The sequence below is a fragment of the Cnephaeus nilssonii genome (assembly GCF_951640355.1).
Source record: "Cnephaeus nilssonii genome assembly, chromosome: 2".
Taxonomy (NCBI): domain Eukaryota; kingdom Metazoa; phylum Chordata; class Mammalia; order Chiroptera; family Vespertilionidae; genus Cnephaeus; species Cnephaeus nilssonii.
Window position 1 is genome coordinate 10,639,960 of NC_137073.1, and position 20,323 is coordinate 10,660,282.

At 52.1% G+C, this 20,323-nt stretch overlaps 1 protein-coding gene across 4 annotated transcripts; it reads left to right on the forward strand.

Moving 5' to 3' along the window:
• Positions 1-4,493: 4,493 nt before the first annotated feature.
• On the forward strand, positions 4,494-20,207 carry TAOK2 (TAO kinase 2). Of its 4 annotated transcripts, none has more exons than XM_079792693.1 (18): positions 4,494-4,628; positions 4,714-4,785; positions 4,878-4,979; positions 5,456-5,501; positions 5,631-5,727; positions 5,886-5,999; positions 6,102-6,193; positions 9,421-9,514; positions 9,614-9,695; positions 10,444-10,611; positions 10,767-11,045; positions 11,240-11,401; positions 13,005-13,370; positions 13,455-13,658; positions 14,196-14,435; positions 17,547-17,759; positions 18,706-18,888; positions 18,979-20,207. In XM_079792693.1, the coding sequence occupies exons 1-18, from the start codon at positions 4,497-4,499 to the stop codon at positions 19,498-19,500; spliced, it is 3,168 nt and encodes a 1,055-aa protein (XP_079648819.1). In that variant the 5' UTR covers positions 4,494-4,496; the 3' UTR covers positions 19,501-20,207. The 4 variants fall into 4 exon arrangements, with proteins under 4 accessions (XP_079648819.1, XP_079648820.1, XP_079648817.1 ...); XM_079792694.1 differs by having other exon boundaries at positions 10,785-11,045; XM_079792691.1 differs by lacking the exons at positions 17,547-17,759; positions 18,706-18,888; positions 18,979-20,207 and having other exon boundaries at positions 14,196-16,340.
• Positions 20,208-20,323: the final 116 nt, after the last annotated feature.

Sequence of the window (20,323 nt, forward strand, 5' to 3'; positions counted from 1 at the left end):
GGTTTTGACCCCAGCTCTGCCACCTTGTGCCTATGAAATAATTTCAGCTAGTTGAGAGAGTCAGGCGGGTTTAGTCATGTAAAAGGCCTCAGTTTGCTGAAAGGATTTGACAGACTACCCACCAAAGACTCCTCGAACTTGGTAGCCCATGGCCAGGCTGTCTGGTTACTAACCTGAGCAGCCCCTATTCCCGCCTTTTCCGCGCCGCACACCAACCTTCCTTTACTCCTCCCAGGATCTAGCCTGCACGCAGGCGCCGATCACGGCTTTTCCCTTCCGCCCGCGCCCCCTCAAAGCTTCCCCTAGCAACAAGCTCGGGCTCACCGCTAAGGTGGGGCGAACGCATGCGCCGCAGCCCCCTCCACCGCCAGTTGTCGGAAAGCGCGCTGGACTCCACCCTCTCCAAGTCTAACCCTTCTCCCCGCCTCCCACCCGGGTCCGCGTGGCGGAGCGCGTGCGCACTCTGGCTCCCGAGCTGCCTATCTTCCAGGCCGCGGCGGTCAGGAGAGAGGGGCGGGGCCCCAAAGGAAACGGCCCCGCCCTCTTTGGCCGGGCGTCCCTACGGCGCCTGCGCGCTCCCGCCCGGTCTCCATCTTGGAATTGGGAGGAAGAGGGAGAGGGAGACCGGGACGAGACCTGGGTTGTGGTGCGGCGAGAAGCTGAGACAGAAGAGGAGAGGGAGAGAGGGTGCCGGGAGTGCCCCTAGCTACAATCTTTCGGCTACCCTCCGGAGAGAGGAGGAGAAGGGGAGGAGGCCGGGGCGGGAGTGGGGCTGTCACCCTCCGACCCTGACGTGAGAGGGGCCATTTGGCCGGACGTCCTAGGGGTGGGCGCCCTGTCGGCGGCCGGAGACCTGGGGCTCTGGTGCTTCAGTCCTGAATTTCCGGGCTTGACCCCTCGTTTCTCAAATACCCGGGTGTTAGCCCCACAGATTGCAGATATCCGCGACTTGGGTCCCAACCTCTCTAAACCTGGGTTCTTATTTTACAGGGTTTCATATACCTGGGGTTCGGGGCCCTGCGTGCACCAGTCTCCGGGGTTTATTCCCCACGCGTTGGTATATCAGATTAGCTTCCCCCGTTCAGATATCTGGGGTTCAGACCCCACGATCAGAAATCCGGGACTCGGCAGCTGTCGCCCTCGAGGAGGAGGACTGGACCGCGAGGTCAGATCAGGCTGTCACCCCTTCCCCTCCAGGGGAGGCTTCCCGGGCCCGCCCCTCGGGGAGGGAGAAAGCCGAGGAAGAGGTGGCAAGGGGAAAGGCCTCCTTGCCCCTCTCCCAGCTTGGCAGAGCCGCTGGAGGACCCCAGGAGGAGTCGGAAGCGCTGGGGCACCATAGTGACCCCTACCAGGTGAGACACGGGGTGCAGGGACGCGGGTCCCTGTGTCTAGTATTGAGAAGAAAGGGTGCTCCTTTCTCAGCAGCTGGGCCTGGGCAGGCCCTCACCTCAGGATGGGGAAGCCCAGCTGGGCCAGTGGTCAGCCTCTGACTAGCCTTGCCTTCTGCTGCCACCCTCTTCCCCTTTCTGGTCCCTTCATTCTGTCTGTTTGATGGGGGACCTCAGGTGACAGGGTCTCTGATGTCACCAGGCTTCACGCCCTAGGTGTGGGAGCTAATCAGATGGGTTTGCACCCTTCTGATCTCCCCCGTTAACTTTGCCCCTCACAAATACGTCTTCTCCATTATTATAACCCTTTTAACTGGTTGATCGGGGGTGTTGATCCCCATGGTAGGTCTGCTTTTCCGTTTTTTAGGCATGGCCTGGTTGGGTCTCTTGTCCTTTCAAGGAAGTGTGTGTGTGTGCATTTGTGTTTGGCGGTGCCTGGCAGTATTTCTCCAAGCTATATCGTATAAATCTCATACATTTGTCAGCGATCTATCATTAACAAAGTGTTTTACACCCATTCTCTCATGTGACCCCCCCCCCTTCACCCTTTTAAAAAATATATATGTTTTTATTGATTTTTAGAGAGAGAGAAAGGGAGAGGGAGAGAGAAAAACACCGATGTGAGAGCAAAGCACATGAGAGGGAAGCATCTATAGGCTGCCTCCTGTATGCCCACCCTCCCCCCCACTGGGTATTGAGCCACAACCAGGGCATGTGCCCTGTCCAGGAGTTAAACCGGCAGCCTTTCGTTTCCACACTGGCTGGGGCCCCCTTTGCCTTTTATTGCTATCTCCCCATTTTACAGTTGAGAATATTAAGGCCCAGAGAGGTTGCCCAAGGTCACTCAGTGGCAGAATCAGGATTTGAGTTGTGGTAAGATTTAAGAATGGGAGGAAGGAGAGTTTCCTTTTTTAGGAGGGCTATCCTCGGAAGCTTTTCCGGGTGGGAGGCTCTGGCTCCTGCCTTCTGCCTCATGGATTCTTCTCTCCACTCTGACCTTCATCTTTACTGTGATCCCAGCCTTTGGCCTAGGTTCCTGAGAAATGATAGCTACAGCGGTGTCTCTTAATAGTTAAAGCCAGGCTGCTGGGGTGGGATGTCCCCAAAGTATTAAAACCTTGTGGTGACCCTGGAGGCATGAAAGGAAAAATCCATATGCCAAATGTCTGCATAGTGTTCCTAAGGATGGGATCTCATTCAAAATTTCACAACAGCCCTATGCTATAATTCATTTTACTGCAAAGACCAAGTATAAGGAACTTACCAAAGCCCTGTTGCTGTATATTGAGGATGAAATGTACTACTGGTAGTGTAGGGATAGACATTCTTGGATTTCCTCATCTGCAGAATGGGGCTCATTTAGAAGGTGGTTATGATTTAGCACAGATCTTGGTAGTCGTTCGAATGTTCGATGTTATTTGAGGAAGAGGCCCCATGTCATGTGGCCTAGGGTTCTGTGTTGGCATTCTTGGTTGAGAGCTGGTAAAGAGGTCAAGAAGATTCCTTTGGCAAGTTTTGAGCTCCTGCCTTTGTGTGTGGTTATGTGGTTGGGGTGAGGGGTGCTTGGCAGGAGAATGGAGAAAGGGCCTGCTTTGAGCAGCCTGGGAGCTGCTGAGGGCAATCATTCAGTCAGTCTCCCAGGCTATTCTGAACCCTCTGCACCCTGGGGACCCTCTAGAGTGAGCTGGGCTTGCTCCTTGCCCACCAGCTTCCAGTTGAGCTGAGGAGACAAAATTAACAACACAATAGGAAACAATGCATGACGGTATAATTACATGCTAGATTGGTAGGCTCTTTACAGAGCTAGAACTCTGCCCTGGGAGTCCAGCTCTTCTGAAGGCTCCTTTGTGCCTGAATTCCAACAAGTGCTTAGTCAGGAGTTTGGCCTGGAATCCCCATGTGGGTGTGGGGGGTCTTGGCTTTGATGCTGGAGTTTCTCTGGATGTTTGGCTGGGTGCTCTAGCAGTTCTCCCTAAGCACCCAGTGATCAAGGAAAGCTTCCTGTAGGAGGGGGCTGAGCTTGCACTGAGTTGCTGAGAGAGTAATGAGCACACATGCCTGACTGGCCTGACTGGAGAGGAGAAGGTCCTATTCTCTGACCTTGGAGAAGTCCTCTTTCCTTCCTATGCCTCAGTGACCTCATCTGTGAAATGGCGATCATGATCCTGCCCTGCTTATTTCACAATGCTGTTTTAAAAGCACAGTGGTAGAAGACCAATTTTGGGAGTCATTTAACCTTCCTGAGCCTGTTTCCTCATCTGCAAAATAAGGGTACTAGTAATAACCTCATAAGGTTGTGTGTGGTGAGGATTGAATGAGAGTTAATGCATGTAAGGTGTTGCTACACATGCTCAATAAATGTTATTTGTGCACCGTAAATGCCCTGTATCTGTGTGTGATGCTTATGCAGTTGGGCTGGACAAAAAAGGCAGCCCAGATCACAGAGAGGCCCCCAAAGCCAGATGCCATTTCTCTCCCTGTCCTTCCTACCTTAGATCTCCCTGCCAGTGTCCCTAGCCCTTTTTGAGAATGAGTCTTCTGGCTCCTCTGGGCCAGTACCCACTTCTAACAATGGCCGGATTTCCACTGCCTCCGGCCTGGCCATTTCCTGCTCTCTCTCAGAGTGTGAGAGGTTGAGGGAGGAGGGGACCTCTACGAGGAATGGGAAGGTGCCTGGAAATTTGGATTGTGGGACTTGTGGGACAGGACACTTGGGGATTTGGGGATCTGGCTGGGAGGCAGAATCTTTTATTCTTGAAGGAGGAAGTAGGGGTTATAGGGAAATGGAACTTGTTGAGGTCTGAGGAGGGTGGTAAGAATGCTTAGCTCCCAGTCTTCCTAGCTGTTTTAGGGACTCTGGCCCTGTGGCCCATGCTTTGATTCCCAGGGCAAGTTCTTGTTTTTTTGTGTGTTTTTTTTTGTTTTTGAGCTTTGATGTTGTTCCTAATCTCCCCATACCCTTCCTCACCAGTGCCTCCCCCTCAACAGGAAACTAGGGAAGGAGAAGGCAGAAACTTGAGGGGCCCCTTCCTTCTCTGAGAGCCCCACCCTTGGTCCCATTTCCATTCTCCAGGACAGGCCCCACTCTCAGGGCCCTCAGGGGCCACCATGCCAGCTGGGAGCCGGGCTGGGAGCCTGAAGGACCCTGATGTGGCTGAGCTCTTTTTCAAGGATGACCCTGAAAAGCTCTTCTCTGACCTTCGGGAAATTGGCCATGGCAGCTTTGGAGCTGTGTACTTTGTGAGTTGGGGCTTGGGAGGGTAGGGCAGGGATGGGGACTGCATTCTCCCCCTGTGGACCTCCACCTTCTGGTCTGGTCCTCTAGGCCCGGGATGTCCGGAATAATGAGGTGGTGGCCATCAAGAAGATGTCCTACAGTGGGAAGCAGTCTAATGAGGTGGGTCAGACTTAACAAGAACGGGTCGGGGGTAGGAGACCCATATCAAGATGCAGACTGAGTAAGTCTCTCCTCCCCCTGACGCCTCCCAGAAGTGGCAGGACATCATCAAGGAGGTTCGGTTCCTACAGAAGCTGCGGCATCCCAATACCATTCAGTACCGGGGCTGTTACCTGAGGGAACACACAGCTTGGGTGAGCTGGCCCCCTGTCTCTGGCCTGATCTTTGCCCCCTCTCAGACCCATCCTTATCTTGGTCTAGTCTCTTAGGTGGGCTCTATTCGGAGTGCTGGTGTGGGGATCTTGGGAAGGAGTGAGTCTCTCCCAACCTTTTTATTTCTCAGACAAAGCCATGAGCAGCAGAGTCTGCCCAGAAGGAGAGGCTGGTTTGAAGGGTGACATAGACTATTAGCAGTTGGAACAAGGGCACATGGGTTGGAAGAGCTGGAGATTGGAGCTTTGAAGGGATCGAGGTGGGAGAGGCTCTGACTCTAGGGACTCTTCCACCACCCCCTCATTTTCTCAGTTGTCCTTCCTCCCTGTCATTACCCTCGGGGCATTGCCTGAGTGGAGGATAGAGCAAGGAAGCTCTCTATTTTGGATCTCTGCCCAAGAGAGATGGGCCAGGGGTGGCCAGTTCTGCTGATCTCTGACCCTTGACCCTTCCTTAGCTGGTGATGGAGTATTGCCTGGGCTCAGCTTCTGACCTTCTAGAAGGTAAGTAACTCTGTCCAACAAGTGGAAGAAGGGAGAAGAGCAGAGAAGCTGTAGGGGAAGGGTTAAGGGAAACTTGTTCCAGTCTCACCCTTGGGCTCCCTCAGCTTGATGTTTTTCCTCACTCCCTAGTGCATAAGAAGCCCCTTCAGGAGGTGGAGATTGCAGCTGTGACCCACGGGGCCCTTCAGGGCCTGGCTTATCTGCATTCCCACAACATGATCCATAGGTACAAGCAGCACTGATGATGGCTGGGAGGGTGGCGGAGTGCTCGCTACACTGCTCTGCATTTAGCTGGGCTACAGCCTTCTTGGAACTTGGTGCTGTAGCCCCCACTCAGCCTTCCTAAGAGGCATGTCTTGTTCCTGTGCTTTGCTTCTTTGGCAGGGATGTGAAGGCTGGAAACATCCTGCTATCAGAGCCGGGCTTGGTGAAGCTGGGGGACTTCGGCTCCGCATCCATCATGGCACCTGCCAACTCCTTTGTGGGCACCCCGTACTGGTGAGTGGGAGTGGTGGTGATTGGAGAGAGCTGCCAGAAAGTTGGGAGCAGGAGTTGGCAGGGTCTGGGCAGGTAATTAGCCTCTTTCGTCTGAACTCCCAGGATGGCTCCGGAGGTGATCCTGGCAATGGATGAAGGGCAGTATGATGGCAAGGTGGATGTCTGGTCACTGGGGATAACGTGCATCGAGCTGGGTAAGGACAACCTCCACTCTGCCCCCTCCATCCTCTTTTCCCTTCATTCCCTTCTCTTTCTCTTATTATCCCCACACCATACCATCCTTTGAGGTTTCCAGGCTTCTGTTCATTTTGACTCTACCCTTCATCTCCAATATAGGCAGCTGTCAAATTCTGCCAGTTTTTTATTTGTTTATTTTATATTTGTTAATCCTCACCCAAGGATATTTTACCATTGATTTTTATTTTTGTTTTTTAATTTTTATTATTTTTTTAATCAGAGAGGAAGGGAGAGGGAGAGAGAAATAGAAACATCAATGATGAGAGAATCATTGATCAGCTGCCTCCTGCACGCCCCCCACTGGGGATCGAACCCACAACCTGGGCATGTGCCCTTGACCGGAATCGAACCCGGGACCTTTCAGTCCGCAGGCCGATGTTCTATCCACTGAGCCAAACTGGCAAGTGCTCCATTGATTTTTAGAGCGTGGAAGGGAGAGGGAGAGACAGAGAAACGTCTATTTGAGAGAGACACATCAATTGGTTGCCTCCTGCACGCACCTCAACTTGGGCCAGGGAACCTGCAAGCGCTATACATGCCCTTGACCAGATGGCATCTGGGACCCTTCAGTCCGTGAGCTGATACTCTGTCCACTGAGCAGAACTGGCTCGGGCAAATTCTGCCAGTTTTTATACCTAAAGATTTCATAGCATTCATCTCTTCCTGTCTAATACTCTAGTTCTAAACTTTTTTTTTTTAGCACGGACTGTGGGCCATGTGTGTGCTAGTAGGTTCTTGGGGGTATAGCAGTGAATAAGTCTCCTGCCTTCATGGAATTTATATTCAAGTTGGGGCAACAGGCATATTTTCTTTCAATGTAATAAGAGCTGAATGGGGGAGTTAAAGGAATAGTGCAACTCTAAAACAAGGGATATGACCTAGTTCAGAGGCTGAGGAAGGTCTTCCTGTAGCAGAAATATATCAATGGCGTCACAAGGCAAATAATAGTTAGCTGTTTGAAGACTGTAGGGAAGAGCATTCCAGACAGGTAAGAGCAGGCATGGGAAGCTGAAACTAGTTTTAGTTATCCTATATAATAAAAGGGTAATGTGCAAATTGACCCTAACGGCCGAATGACTGGTCGCTATGACGCACACTGACCACCAGGAGGCAGATACTCAATACAGGAGCTGCCCTCTGGTAGTCAGTGCACTTCCACAGGGGGAACACTGCTCAACCAGAAGCTGGCTCATGGCTGGCCAGCGCAGTGGTGGTGGCGGGAGCCTCTCCTGCCTCCGTGGCAGTGCTAAGGATGTCTGACTAACGGCAGGTGGACATCCCCCGAGGGCTCCCGGACTGTGAGAGGGATGTCTGACTGCCAGCTTAGGCCCGATCCTGCAGGGAGTGGGCCTAAGCCGGCAGGTGGACATTCCCCAAGGGCTCCTGGACTGCAAGAGGGTGCAGGCCAGGCTGAGGGACCCCCTAGTTTGGAATAATGCAGTAAAGAGCAGTAAGTGATATGGACAGAGAGTTAGGCTCAAGTGAGTTCATAAGGCCTTGAAGCCATGTCAAGGTTCTCATCTTTGTCAGCCTGCACTATTGAAACAACTATTTAATGAGATAATGTTTTGTAAGACCTCCAACAGGGTGCCAAACATAGACTAGTCCCAAGAAAGAGATGCTATTGCCCTAGCAGGTTTGGCTCGGTGGATAGAGCATCGGCCCTTGGACTGAAGGGTCATGGCTTTGATTCCAGTCAAGGGCACGTACCTGGGTTGCAGGCTCAATCCCCGGCTCTGGTAGGGACCCATGTGGGAGGCAACCAATCAATATGTCTCTCTCATATTGATGTTTTTCTCTCTGTGTCTCTCCCCTCCCTTCCACTCTAAAAATCAATGGAAAAATATCCTTCGGTGAGGATTAACAAACAGAAAAAAGAAAGAAAGTTGCTGTTAGTAACTCTTATAAGCAACTTCTTGCAGTGATCTTTCCTACTGCCATTCTCTCCTACTATAGTCTCTCTTATGTCACAGAGATCTGCTTAAGCTCTGCTGTTTCACTTTCTTTCTCAGAGCCAGCAGTGGCTCTCTGTTGCTTTCAAGACCGAAGTCATATCCATCTTTTCTTACCCCAAGCTAAAGACTGCTTCCTAAAGCCTGGCTTTCGTCTTCAGGAGCTCCACCACTGTGTGCCATGAACTTTTCCACTTTTTTGCCTTGATTTCTTTTGTGTCCCCTGCCCAAGGGCAGAAATTTGTACATGTCCATCTCTGCATGTCTACATTTACCATTTGAGGCCGCAACCAGACAAATATTTTAAGCAGGCCGGGAATAAGAAAAATATAGAGCTGTCCATTTTATTCCTAGTTTTGGTAGAGACATAGGTACAGAGAAATACTTCTCTACGATTAAAAAAAAATCACAAACACACACATCAATCTTGATGATAAATGGCAACTGATAATCAGGATCAGAAAAGCAAACTGGAAGTTTGGCAAACTGGAGATTGCTATTGCTTTTCTCCAGCCCATTGTTATGCAAGAATATAGGCTCTAATTCACCAGATCTAAGTTTTTAAGATAAACTGGAGATTTAGATTATTATTATTTGTTATGTGGAATTTAATTTAAAAATCATTATGTGGGCCAAAAGCATAAACAACATAAGACATTTGACTGAGCTACTTGGAGCTCCTGGCTTGCAATTTCTCATCTAAGGTCTAGCTCCAATATCCCTTTTTCCAAAAGACCTTCCCTGAATCCCCTGCAGATATACCAGCGGGAAGGCCCACCTCACACCAGCTTCCCAGCCATTTGCCTATCTTCCTCTTGTGCCAGTTAACAGTTTGAACTTGATATTATTTGTCCAGCCCTATTTAATCTTTCTGTCAGACTGAAGTTCGTTGAGGACAGGACCTATTTCTTGTTTTCCTTTACCTTCCCCATAACACTTAGCGAGCTTTTGCTCTCATTTGGCACCTAATAAATATTAATTTGGCTGATAATTTTCTTCGGCCTTTGGTGCTTTTGCATATGTTATTTTTTTATCTCTACTTCACCTTGTGCAGGTGAAAGGATGGTGTTGCATTTTCCAGAGGGAATACATTGAGATTATGTGAATTGCTCAGAGTCATGCAGCCAAGAAGTCAGGGAGCTGGAATGTGAACCCAAATCTTCGGATTTCCGTTCCAGTCTCCTCTACCCACTGCCATCTCTCACTTTCTCCCATTTGACCTTTCTTTGTAGCGGAACGGAAACCACCACTGTTTAACATGAATGCGATGAGTGCCTTATACCACATTGCACAGAATGAGTCCCCTGTGCTCCAGTCAGGACACTGGTAAGGGCTTGGATCCCTGGGCCCAGGGGTTAGGCCATAGGGTAAGGCTGCCTGACTCATCCCTTTCCCACCCCTCCCTCACCCTCCTGTGACTACTAGGTCTGAGTACTTCCGGAATTTTGTCGATTCCTGTCTTCAGAAAATCCCTCAAGACAGACCAACCTCAGAGGTTCTTCTGAAGGTGAGGACTCACTGGCCTAGGATTCTTCTAGAACTGTAGCTTGTTTAAGCTACAAGAAACCCCTCAATGAAATTAGTGATTCCCACCAAAAACTTCATTTATGAATTCCCACCCCCTCCCTGTTAGATTTTGTCTACCAGACTGCCTTTATTAAGTAATAATTTGTTTTCCCATCTTTTATTAATCAAAGATGTATATAATTGTGAGCCAGGACTTCTGGTCAGCATGCGATAACCAGGGTTACCACACTGATCTGATGTAAATCAAGCCAAAAGCCTGTGTAGCCTTGTCATGGGTAAATGTATGATTTCCCTTAGGTGTTTTTTGACTTAGCAAAAGTAGAGGGGCCCCTATTCCCTTCACAGACCCATGGGGGCCTAAGGAGCCCTAGTTGGGAACTGACATAGATTGTCTAGTTTGACAGTTGTTTTGTAATTGTGGGATTCCTTATGAGGCCCAGAGAGGCCTCATGACATGTCCACGGACATGCAGCACTTTGATAGAGGACCTGGACTGGAATCCAGATGTGACTGGTCTTGCCCGTTGGCCATTGGTGAAGGAATAAGAGACTGGGGAGATTGGGTGGTGAAAATTAATGTGGGAGAAAGTGTTGGGACAAGGCCAGCATCCACCCATGAGGACATGGGTCCCAGGGGATTGCCTCAGGCTAGAGGGAATGCCAGCACCCATAGGATATTGAGGGTCGTAGGGGTGCTTGGCAGCAAGCCTCAGTGTTCTCTTTCCCCAGCACCGATTTGTGCTCCGGGAGCGGCCACCCACAGTCATTATGGACCTAATTCAAAGGACCAAGGACGCTGTGCGGGAGCTGGACAACCTGCAGTACCGCAAGATGAAGAAGATTCTATTCCAAGAGGCACCCAATGGCCCTGGTGCTGAAGCCCCAGAGGAGGAGGAGGTGACCCAGCTTGCCCTGCCACCCTTTACCACCATGTTGTACTTGCCTCCTAGCAGCTGCTTGGCCCCCTTACCCATCCCTCCTCACACCCACTGTCTCCTTGTGCTACCTCCATGTACACACCCCTTGTTCTTCCCTCCTTCCCTGCCCAACAGCCTACGCCCTGTCTACAGGAGGCGGAGCCCTACATGCACCGAGCTGGGACGCTGACCAGTCTAGAGAGTAGCCACTCAGTGCCCAGCATGTCCATCAGCGCCTCTAGTCAGAGCAGCTCAGTCAACAGCCTAGCAGATGCTTCAGACAATGAGGAGGAAGAAGAGGAAGAGGAAGAGGAGGAAGAAGAGGAGGAAGGCCCTGAAGCCCGGGAGATGGCCATGATGCAGGAAGGGGAACACACAGTCACCTCCCACAGTTCCATCATCCACCGGCTGCCGGTATGCAGCTCGCCCTGAGTAGGCCTGACAGTGGAAAGGCCCAGCCCCAGCTCTTCTGCTCAGGCATCGTCTGGGCTCCCTTCTCTCCCTCCCAAGCATGACTGCCTCCTCTCTAAATCTGACTGGGTCTCCAAGGAACTCTCTTTGGGCCCAGTGGCCTCTGAGCCTGTATATCCTTTCCACCTTCCCTCTAGGGCTCTGACAACCTATATGATGACCCCTACCAGCCAGAGCTGACCCAGGGCCCTCTCCAGCAGCCTGCAGCCCCAGCTCCCACTTCTACCACTTCTTCTGCCCGCCGCCGGGCCTACTGCCGCAACCGGGACCACTTTGCCACCATCCGTACTGCTTCCCTGGTAAGTGCATCCATTCTCCTTTGGGCCACAGGTCCCAATCATCTAAGTCCAGAAATGATTTCCTCCTTGTGGCACATGGTTAAGTTCAAATTCTACCCTCACTTTTGGTAGCTGTCTCTTGCCTTTTCTTCACTTCAACCTCTAGGGGATTGGCCACATTGGGTATTCCTAGCTTGGCAAACTCTTATTCCATTTTTGTGGCTGGACTTAAATTGTGTTTCCTCGGGTGCCTTGCCAGGCCCCTGGCCAATTGGGTGCTCCTGAACAGCATTATGACAGATGTGCTGGATTCTGTGTTTGTGGAGGGCTAGGGTGGTGTTCAGATATCTGCCTCATACCAGTGATTGGTTCTCAGGTTCACATACATGCCTATATTTAATCCAGCTCCTCTGGGAGGGAGCCAGTGTGATCCCATTTGAGAGGTGAGGCAGCCATGACTCAGGGCCTGCTTGCCTAAGGCACTTATCCTAGCATTGTTGGTGGTTGTCACATTCTGTAAGCAGCATTGGTCCTTTTCTAACATTAACTCATAGCAGTGGTTTTCTCAGTTGACAGGGAAAAGTGGGTAGACATTTAGATTACATACCTGCTTAGCTGCAAGCACCAACAACCCCCTTACTTGGTCTAGTGGTCTCTGCATGTGGTTGGTTCTGTTAGGTCAGCTCTTCAAATCCTGTGATGCTTGGTTCTTTGTGATACTGTGCAGAGAAATCTGTGACTTCCAGGGTATTGGCCACCTGGACAATGGACCTGAGCTCAAACCTCAGTTGAGGACATCCAGTCCCAGTGTTCTTGTTATTCCAACATCTCATGGCCCAGATCCAGTTCTGAACTTGGGCTATAATGATCCTCAGTGTTTGCTGAAGGAGAACAAAGCCAATACTTAGTGATTCACAGTGTTCTAGACACTAGTACGTACTAGTATGTATCAAAGTTAATCTCCACAGCCCTCTATGAGGAGGTATTATGGCCCCATTTAATAGACGAGGAAACCAAGGTTTAGCAACCTTAACTTGCATGAGGTCACATGGTTAGTAAGTGGCAGAGCTGGGACATGGACCCAGGTCTCTATGATTACTCTCTTTTTGTTGTTATTAATCCTCACCCGAGGATATTTTTCCATTTATTTTTAGAGAGAGTGGAAGGGAGGGGAAGAGACAGAGAGAGAAAAACATTGATGTGAGAGAGACACATCAATTGGTTGCCTCCTGCACTCACCCTGAGCAAGGCCAGGGATCGAGCCCGCAACCTAGGAATGCATCCTTGATCAGAATTGAACCCGGGACCCTTCAGTTCACAGGCCAACGCTCTGTCTACTGAGCCAAACTTGCCTGGGCTGTATGATTACTCTTTTGAACTAATTTGAATTGTCCTACTTTTACACCTCTTATTATCTCATCAACCTGTGAAGTTAATTATATTTTCATTATCCAGTTGAGGTGGCAGGCTCAGAGAGGTTATGTGTGAGGAAGGTACCAAATGTGAGAATTAAACCCACGTGTCTAAAGCCCATGTTCTTTCTTCATAGAGCATGAAGACTGTGTGTGCTAATAAAATGGGGGCCAAGGCTGAGCCTTTCTTCTCATCCTCTCTCCCGCCCCAGGTCAGCCGTCAGATCCAGGAGCATGAGCAGGACTCAGCTCTGAGGGAGCAGCTAAGTGGCTATAAGCGGATGCGACGGCAGCACCAGAAACAGCTGTTGGCCCTGGAGTCACGGCTGAGGGGTGAACGCGAGGAGCATAGTGCACGGCTGCAGCGAGAGCTTGAGGCACAGCGAGCTGGCTTCGGGGCTGAGGCAGAAAAGCTGTCACGGCGGCACCAGGCCATCGGTGAGAAGGAGGCACGAGCTGCCCAGGCTGAGGAACGAAAGTTTCAGCAGCACATCCTTGGGCAGCAGAAGAAGGAGCTGGCTGCCCTGCTGGAGGCGCAGAAGCGAACCTACAAACTTCGGAAGGAGCAACTAAAGGAGGTGGGATAGGTCCAGCAGTGGAGTGGATGGGGCCTGGTGGTAAGCGAGGCAGTCCCTAACTGCCCTGCTCTCCCCACTGCCCAGGAGCTTCAGGAGAACCCCAGCACACCCAAGCGGGAGAAGGCTGAGTGGCTTTTGCGGCAGAAGGAGCAGCTACAGCAGTGCCAGGCGGAAGAGGAGGCAGGGCTGCTACGGAGGCAGCGCCAGTACTTTGAGTTGCAGTGTCGCCAGTATAAGCGCAAAATGCTGCTGGCTCGTCATAGCCTGGACCAGGATCTGCTGCGAGAGGTGGGTCACCCCATTCCCCTCCCGGATCCCAGACATCCTTTAAAAAAAAAAAAATTATATAGATATAGATAGATTGATTTCAGAGAGGAAGGGAAGGGGAGAGAAAAATAGAAACATCAATGATGAATCATTGATTGGCTGCCTCCTGCATGCCTCATACTGGGAATGGAGCCCACAACCCAGGCATGTGCCCTGACCGGGAATCGAACCTCAACCTCCTGGTTCACAGGTCAGTGCTCAACCACTGAGCCATGCTGGCCCGGCCCAGACATCCTTTTTCACTTGCCTCACTTGTAGTTGTCTTTCCCCTCAGCCCACCTTCATGTTATGGTTCTGCTTCTCTTGAACACCACTTTTGCTTCTCATGCCCACCAGAAAGACCCTGCTAGAGTTCCCTTAGAATTCTATTCCCAGACCAGCCAGGAGTTTGGCTCCCTTATATCCCACCCTCAGCTCCTTCTGCCAAAGAGTTTTGGGGCTCTCGCACCAACAAGGTGTCCTAACTGGACTCTGGGCCCTGCCTCTCTTCTGCTTCAGGACTTGAACAAGAAACAAACACAGAAGGACTTGGAGTGTGCATTGCTGCTGCGGCAGCACGAGGCCACACGGGAGCTTGAGCTAAGACAGCTCCAGGCTGTACAGCGCACAAGGGCAGAGCTCACCCGCCTGCAGCACCAGACAGAGCTGGGCAACCAGCTGGAGTACAACAAGCGGCGTGAGCAAGAGTTGCGGCAGAAGCATGCAGCCCAGGTTCGCCAGCAGCCCAAGAGCCTCAAAGTACGTGCAGGCCAGCGTCCCCCGGCCCTCCCGCTCCCCATTCCTGGGGCTCTGGGACCACCCAGCACAGGCACCCCTAGAGAAGAGCATCCCTGCTCATCTGGCCAGGAGGCAGTCTTTGACCAAAGAATTCTGGGAGAGGAGGAGCAAGCAATTCCAGAGAGAAGGATTCTGGGAAAGGAAGGGGCCACCTTGGAACCAGAGGAGCAGAGGATTTTGGGGGAAGAATCAGGAACCCCTAGTCCCAGTCCACAAAAACATAGGTGTTTGGTTGATGAGGAAGTTTGGGGTCTTACTGAGGAGGAGATAGAGGAGCTAGGAGTCCCATCCCTGACACCTCAGGAGAGGAACATTGTGGGCCAGGAGTTGGCTGAGGCATGGAGGTTGTGGGAGAAGGAGGATAGGAGCCTCCTGGATGAGGAATTTGAGCTTGGCTGGGTCCAGGGCCCAGCTCTGACCCCAGTCCCTGAGGAGGAGGAAGAGGAAGAAGAGGAGGAGGGGGCTCCAATTAGGACTCCGAGGGATCCTGGAGATGGCTGTCCCTCACCAGACATCCCCCCTGAACCCCCTCCAACATATCTGAGACCTGGCCCTGCTAGCCAGTTCCCTGGACTCCTGTCCCATGGCCTCCTGGCCGGCCTCTCTTTTGCAGTGGGGTCCTCCTCTGGCCTCCTGCCCCTACTACTTCTGCTGCTGCTCCCACTGCTGGCGGCCCAGGGTGGGGGTGGCTTGCAGGCCTCGCTGCTAGCCCTTGAGGTGGGGCTGGTGGGCCTGGGGGCCTCCTACCTACTTCTTTGTACAGCTCTGCATCTGCCCCCCAGTCTGTTCTTACTCCTTGCCCAGGCCACTGCACTGGGGGCTATCCTGGGTCTGAGCTGGTGCCGGGGCCTTATAGGTGTCCCTCTGGGCCTTGTAGCCGCCTGGCTGCTAGCCTGGCCAGGCCTGGTTCTACCACTGGCAGCTATGGCAGCTGGGGGCAAATGGGTGCGGCAGCAGGGACCTCAGATTCGCCGGGGCATCTCTCGGCTCTGGTTACGGGCTCTGCTGCGCCTATCCCCCATGGCCTTTAGGGCCCTACAGGGCTGTGGGGCTGTGGGGGACCGGGGTCTGTTTGCCCTCTACCCCAAGACCAACAAGGATGGCTTCCGCAGTCGACTGCCTGTCCCTGGGCCTCGGCGGAGTAATTCCCGGGCTTCCCGACACCCACTAGCCCTATTGGCAAGGTTTTGGGCCCTGTGTAAGGGCTGGAACTGGCACCTGGCACGGGCCAGCCAGGGTTTGGCCTCCCGCTTACCTCCCTGGGCTATCCACACACTGGCCAGCTGGGGCCTCCTTCGGGTTGAACGGCCCAGCCGTATTCCCCGACTGCTACCACGCAGCCAGCGCAGGCTAGGGCCCCCTGCCTCCCACCAACCACCACCAGGGACTCTAGCTGGGCGGAAATCCCGAACCCGTCAGTCCCGGGCCCTGCCTCCCTGGAGGTGACCAACTCTGGTGTTTCATCAGCCCGAATCTAGAGCATTGAGCACTTTATCTCCCACTACTCAGCGAAGATTCTGCAGTCCCAGTCCTCCCTTTCACCCCTCCTTCCTCGGTGTGCTCCCCCACCCCCAACCCTTGGACCTCTAGACAGGCAGCCCCCTCCACTAGAGCTCAGAAGTTACACTTTGTGTTCTCCTGAAGCTCCTCCCCACCCTAAGTTATTGCTGTTCTCCGGCTGTGTGTGTGCTCATCCTCACCCTCATCGACTCAGGCCTGGGGCCAGGTGTGGTGGTGGGTGGAAAGAGTCATGTGTTTTTTTTTCTCTCTTTGATTTTGTTTTTCTGTCTCCCTTCCAACCTATCCCCTTTCCCCATCAAAAAAAGAAAAAGACAAACACAAATAAAATATCTAAGCGGAACTATACCTTTGGCCCAGGCTGCCTCTGTCTGCTTTGTCCTGCCGCCTAGCCTCCCTGGTATGCCCCAATCCAGACCCTTGGCCCCCAGTCCCATGACCTCTTCACCTCCATCTACGTTATCTCAACCCCTTTCATTCCTCAGCCTCATCCTCTCTGCCGTCATAACTTTATTGCATCATGACCACCACCAGCTTGGGGGTCTGGACCTCTTTGAGCTTTGACATATCTTATGCCCACAGTTCCCATTTGTGGATTCCTTACGAGACTCCTTAGGTTCTGGGTCCTTTTGTCCTCATCCCCTGCTTTGTCTCCCAACCTGTTCCCTTTCTGGGAGCTGAATTTCTCTCCTGACATCAGGCATTATCCTAGAGGGCTGGGGGATGGAACTGGAAGCCTTGAATAGTAGGGGATGGTGAGTTTGGGGGCCAAGCAAGAGAGTATGGGGGCCGTGGAAATGGGATTGGTTGTGGGCGTGGAATGGGAGCTGAGTGCGTAAGGGGCTGTCTGGAATGTGGGCATCTGGCCAGGGTGGCAGCTGTTGGCCCATTGAACTTGTCAGGCCCTTTCTGGCCACTTCTTTGCCCCTTTGCCTTATGTGGCCTGAGATGGGGCCACCTCTTATCCACTTCTCAGCTCGGTGGTTGTCCTTCCCTCCTTCCCACCCAGAGGTACTGAACCTGGGCCTTCCTCTGTCTTTAGCTGTGTTGCTCTGTTCCATGGGTGTGTTGTGTGATTTGGTTTTCTCACTCTTGTATACATTCTGTATCTGCTCACATGCTTCTATCTCTAGGTCATGTTTTCTCTCTGCATGGTCAAAGCTTCTTGTATGCCCTCAATACTCTAAAGATTCTGTTCCCTGTCCATGAACTCTCCTGCTGTTTCTCGTGAGTTTTCCACCCAACTCTGTGAACATGCTCTTGGAACCTTGTTTTCTTTGCATCTCTTGCCCATTGAGAATCTTCCTGATCTCTCTCAACACGATCCCATCTCTTCGTGTCTGTCTGTATACAGTTCCCCCCGCCCCCTCTGTCTAACATGTTTTCTGTTTCTCTCCCTCTCCCTGTCTCTGTTTCTGTCTCTTCCTCTCTCTTTCCCCCTTCTCCCCTGATTGTTCCTCCTCCTCCTGTTCCTCTTCCTCCTGTTCTTCCTCTTCCTCCTCTCCCTCTTCCTCTCCCCTGCCCCCATTTCCCCTCGGTCCATCCACTGCATAGTCTAAGGAGCTGCAGATCAAGAAGCAGTTCCAGGAGACGTGTAAGATCCAGACTCGGCAGTACAAGGCTCTGCGGGCACACTTGCTGGAGACTACGCCTAAAGCTCAGCACAAGAGCCTCCTTAAGCGGCTCAAAGAAGAACAGACCCGAAAGCTGGCAATCCTAGCCGAGCAATACGACCAGTCCATCTCAGAGATGCTCAGCTCACAGGCGGTGAGGCCTGGGGTCCAGAGAGGGAGCATGGTGGAGATTGGCCGCTATTTCCCACTTGGTTATGGGCAGTGAAAGCAGGGGAGGGGGTGGATAGAGAAGGGGCTTTTTGTTCCTGGGAAACCTCAGATACCTCCAACTGTTAGTATTCTCTGCAATTGTTTTATTCTTTCGCTTGAGTATTTTCTTAAGGTCTTAACAAAGCCAGCCTGCCTATTCTACCAAGAACTACCAAGGAAAGTGTGGCTGTAATTTTTCCTTGAGCCTGAGTTAGTTTAATGTGTGAATAGCAAATCAAAATGTTTGTAGCCCTCAGGCCAATTTTCTGACTTCTAGAGGATTTTGAAGGTTGCTGTCTAAAAGTGATCACACATAAGTAACATGGAATGGGTCACTTAAAATATACACATGGTGTAAAAAGTAACACTATTCATTGCCATTTTTTCACCCAATCCCACTTCTCAGAATTATTAAAAATTCATTGTACTAGATTATTTCCTATGCATATTGGAAAGTTACATAAAATTTTGAAACAAGAATGGAATCATACTTTACATACTATTCTTTAACTTCTTTTTCCACCTAATATTTCTTGGACCTCTTCCCATGTCAGTACACATATCATTTTTTTAACAGCATAGAATTTTCCATGGTATAAATATACCATAATTTATTTAACCCATCCCTTATTGGTGGACATTTAGGTTGTTTCCAGTATATTGCTATTACAACGCTTCAGTGAACACCTTCGAGCACATGTGCAAGTATACCTTGGGGATAAATTCCTGGAAGTGTAATTGCTGTGTCACAGGGTATGACGACCTTTCATTTTGGTAGATGTTGACACTGGCTGCTTCTTGAAACCTTAGGGCCCAGGCCTACCTGGGGCAGGGGAGGATTGTGGGGGTTGGGGAGGAGGCCCCTAAAATTAGTTCTTCCTATTTTCCAGCTGCGGCTTGATGAGACCCAAGAGGCAGAGTTCCAAGCCCTTCGGCAGCAGCTTCAACAGGAACTGGAGCTACTCAATGCTTATCAGAGTAAGATCAAGATTCGCACGGAGAGTCAACACGAGAGGGAGTTGCGAGAGCTGGAACAGAGAGTAGCTCTGAGGCGGGCACTGCTAGAGCAGCGGGTAAGAGGGCTTGGCCTCCAGGATGGGGTGGGCAGCCCCCCTCCCCCTCGAACCCTCACTGGACTCTCTAATCTCTTCTGGGTGTTCCAGGTGGAAGAGGAGCTGCTGGCCCTGCAAACAGGGCGTTCTGAACGAATCCGGAGTTTGCTTGAGCGGCAGGCCCGTGAGATCGAGGCTTTCGATGCTGAGAGCATGAGGCTGGGTTTCTCCAGTATGGCTCTGGGGGGCATCCCAGCCGAGGCTGCTGCCCAGGGCTATCCCGCTCCACCCCCTGCCCCTGCCTGGCCCTCCCGCCCTGTTCCCCGTTCAGGGGCACACTGGAGCCATGGCCCTCCTCCACCTGGCATGCCCCCCCCAGCCTGGCGTCAGCCTTCTCTGCTGGCTCCTCCAGGTCCCCCAAACTGGCTGGGGCCCCCAGCACAGAGTGGGACACCCCGTGGTGGAGCCCTGCTACTGCTAAGAAACAGCCCCCAGCCCCTGCGACGGGCAGCCTCGGGGGGCAGTGGCAGTGACAATGTGGGCCCACCTGCTGCCGCAGTGCCTGGGCCTCTGAGCCGCAGCACCAGTGTCGCTTCCCACATCCTCAATGGCTCCTCCCACTTCTATTCCTGAAGTGCAAGGTGGATAAGCAGATGGAGGGGCAGGGGCAAGGGTGGGTGGAGCCTGATTCTGGAGGGCTTATAAGCTTGAGGCCCACCCAAGGGTGGGGGAGAGGATGTTAGTTCCAGCTCTCCTCAACCTCCTCATCTCATGAGCTTCTTGGGCTGGCCAGTGGCCCAGGGTCAGCTTGGGCATAGGTTCCTCAAGGCTGACTAGGAGCCCCTGCCTCCCCACCATGGTGCCAGGGTCTCTCTCCACCACCGCCTTGGAAAAGGAGGGAGATGTGTGTGTCAAATATTCATCTAGTCCCCTGGGGGAGGGGAAGGGTGGGTCTAGATATATTCAGAGAACTAAACTCCCTGCATTGGGGCCATGGATTGGGGACGCCAGGCCCCCGCAGACCTGGGATGTGACAGAGCAAGTCTGGGGGTCTGGGGTGGGGAGTACGGGAGGAAAGGGCCTTCTTAGTAAGAAGGATAAGGATGGGGTCTTGGGGTCAGGATGCCTGGGTCTCTCCATTCCCCTGTTGCCGTCTGAAGTCCTGTGCCGTCTTGTCTTTTTTTTTAATTGCGATCAGAGCTGGGGCAGGGGAACAAGGGAAGGACCTTGGAAGGGGCTGCTCCCAGGTCTGGGGGCAGTGATGGGAGCCCCTCCCAGCTACGGGGCTGGCACAGAGCCCCAGGGCAAGCTTTTAATAAACTGTTGGTTATTCTAACAGACCCCAGGACTCCTGCTTCCTAAGCTGTGTACTAAGGACTGTTCAGTGGCAGGCGATGTTACTTGTGTTTAAAAAGAGGATTTACTGGGCTGTAGACCTAAAAATGCAGTGTTTTTA

Coding starts and splice junctions, on each gene's coding strand:
- TAOK2 (XM_079792691.1), top strand. CDS start 4,497: ATGCCAGCTGGGAGCCGGGCTGGGAGCCTGAAGGACCCTGATGTGGCT. Junction 6,194..9,420: donor GATAACGTGCATCGAGCTGG/GTAAGGACAACC, acceptor CTTTCTTTGTAG/CGGAACGGAAACCACCACTG. Junction 10,612..10,766: donor AAGCCCCAGAGGAGGAGGAG/GTGACCCAGCTT, acceptor CCTGCCCAACAG/CCTACGCCCTGTCTACAGGA.